The 761-nt window shown below is 30.7% G+C and overlaps 1 protein-coding gene across 1 annotated transcript in view; it reads right to left on the bottom strand.

Annotated features, from left to right (window-relative positions):
* The window catches only part of VPS13C (vacuolar protein sorting 13 homolog C (S. cerevisiae)), a 213,380-nt gene that overhangs the window by 158,719 nt on the left and 53,900 nt on the right, over positions 1-761 (bottom strand). Inside the window, 1 exon segment of the mRNA XM_012645033.1 lies at positions 17-97. Within this exon segment, the coding sequence (XP_012500487.1) occupies positions 17-97 (81 nt within the window).

The raw sequence follows: 761 nt of genomic DNA, 5'->3' as shown, positions 1-761 counted from the left end.
TATAAATTAAAATTACCAAAATCTGTTCCCTTGATCCCTGGTAAGACATGCTGCAGTTTACATTCCAGTAGGCACTAAGACTATCAAGTTGCATAAGCTATAAAAGAAAAATGAAAGAGGTCAAGCAAATAACACATTGAAGTTATGAATCAATATTAAAATATTATTCTCATATTCATTACTCCAAAATTACCCAACTTCAATTTTGAACTAAAAAAGACATAAAATCGTACAAAAATGGTGGGAAAATATATTCGTGTTATTCACAGATTTTATTAAGTCTAGCATTTGCTAAATTGTGCTTTTGAGAACACCATTTCCAAGAGTTTCATTCATTCAATTATCAAATACTTATTGAGAATTTTTTAACAGACCCTATAAACTTTTTGCTGAATAAGAAAGACATGATCCCTCCAGCAGACATGAAAGGCTGTTTCCAGAAGAGAATGAAAGGAGAGGAGTTTACAATCAACAAGGTGGGAGAAGCCACATACTAAACATCCCTCTTGGAGATACACAGTGTTTATTAGCATATTTAAAGTATTGTGAAGTCCTGTAGTTTAAAACCAAATGAAACATACCTGTTTAATTATGTGTAGCTTAGTACCTTAATCAGTAATCTTACTTGACCAGAGAATATTTCTTCTACAACATTTAAAAATATCTCAATTACCTAATGCTTCATTTGGGAAATAATTTTATACAGTTTCTTCATTTGATAGATGAAGAACCTAAATCTCAGAATAGGTAAGTGATTATAG

The sequence above is a fragment of the Propithecus coquereli genome, unplaced genomic scaffold (genome assembly GCF_000956105.1).
Source record: "Propithecus coquereli isolate 6110/MARCELLA unplaced genomic scaffold, Pcoq_1.0 Scaffold224, whole genome shotgun sequence".
Lineage (NCBI taxonomy): Eukaryota > Metazoa > Chordata > Mammalia > Primates > Indriidae > Propithecus > Propithecus coquereli.
This window is presented reverse-complemented; position numbering and strand designations above follow the sequence as displayed.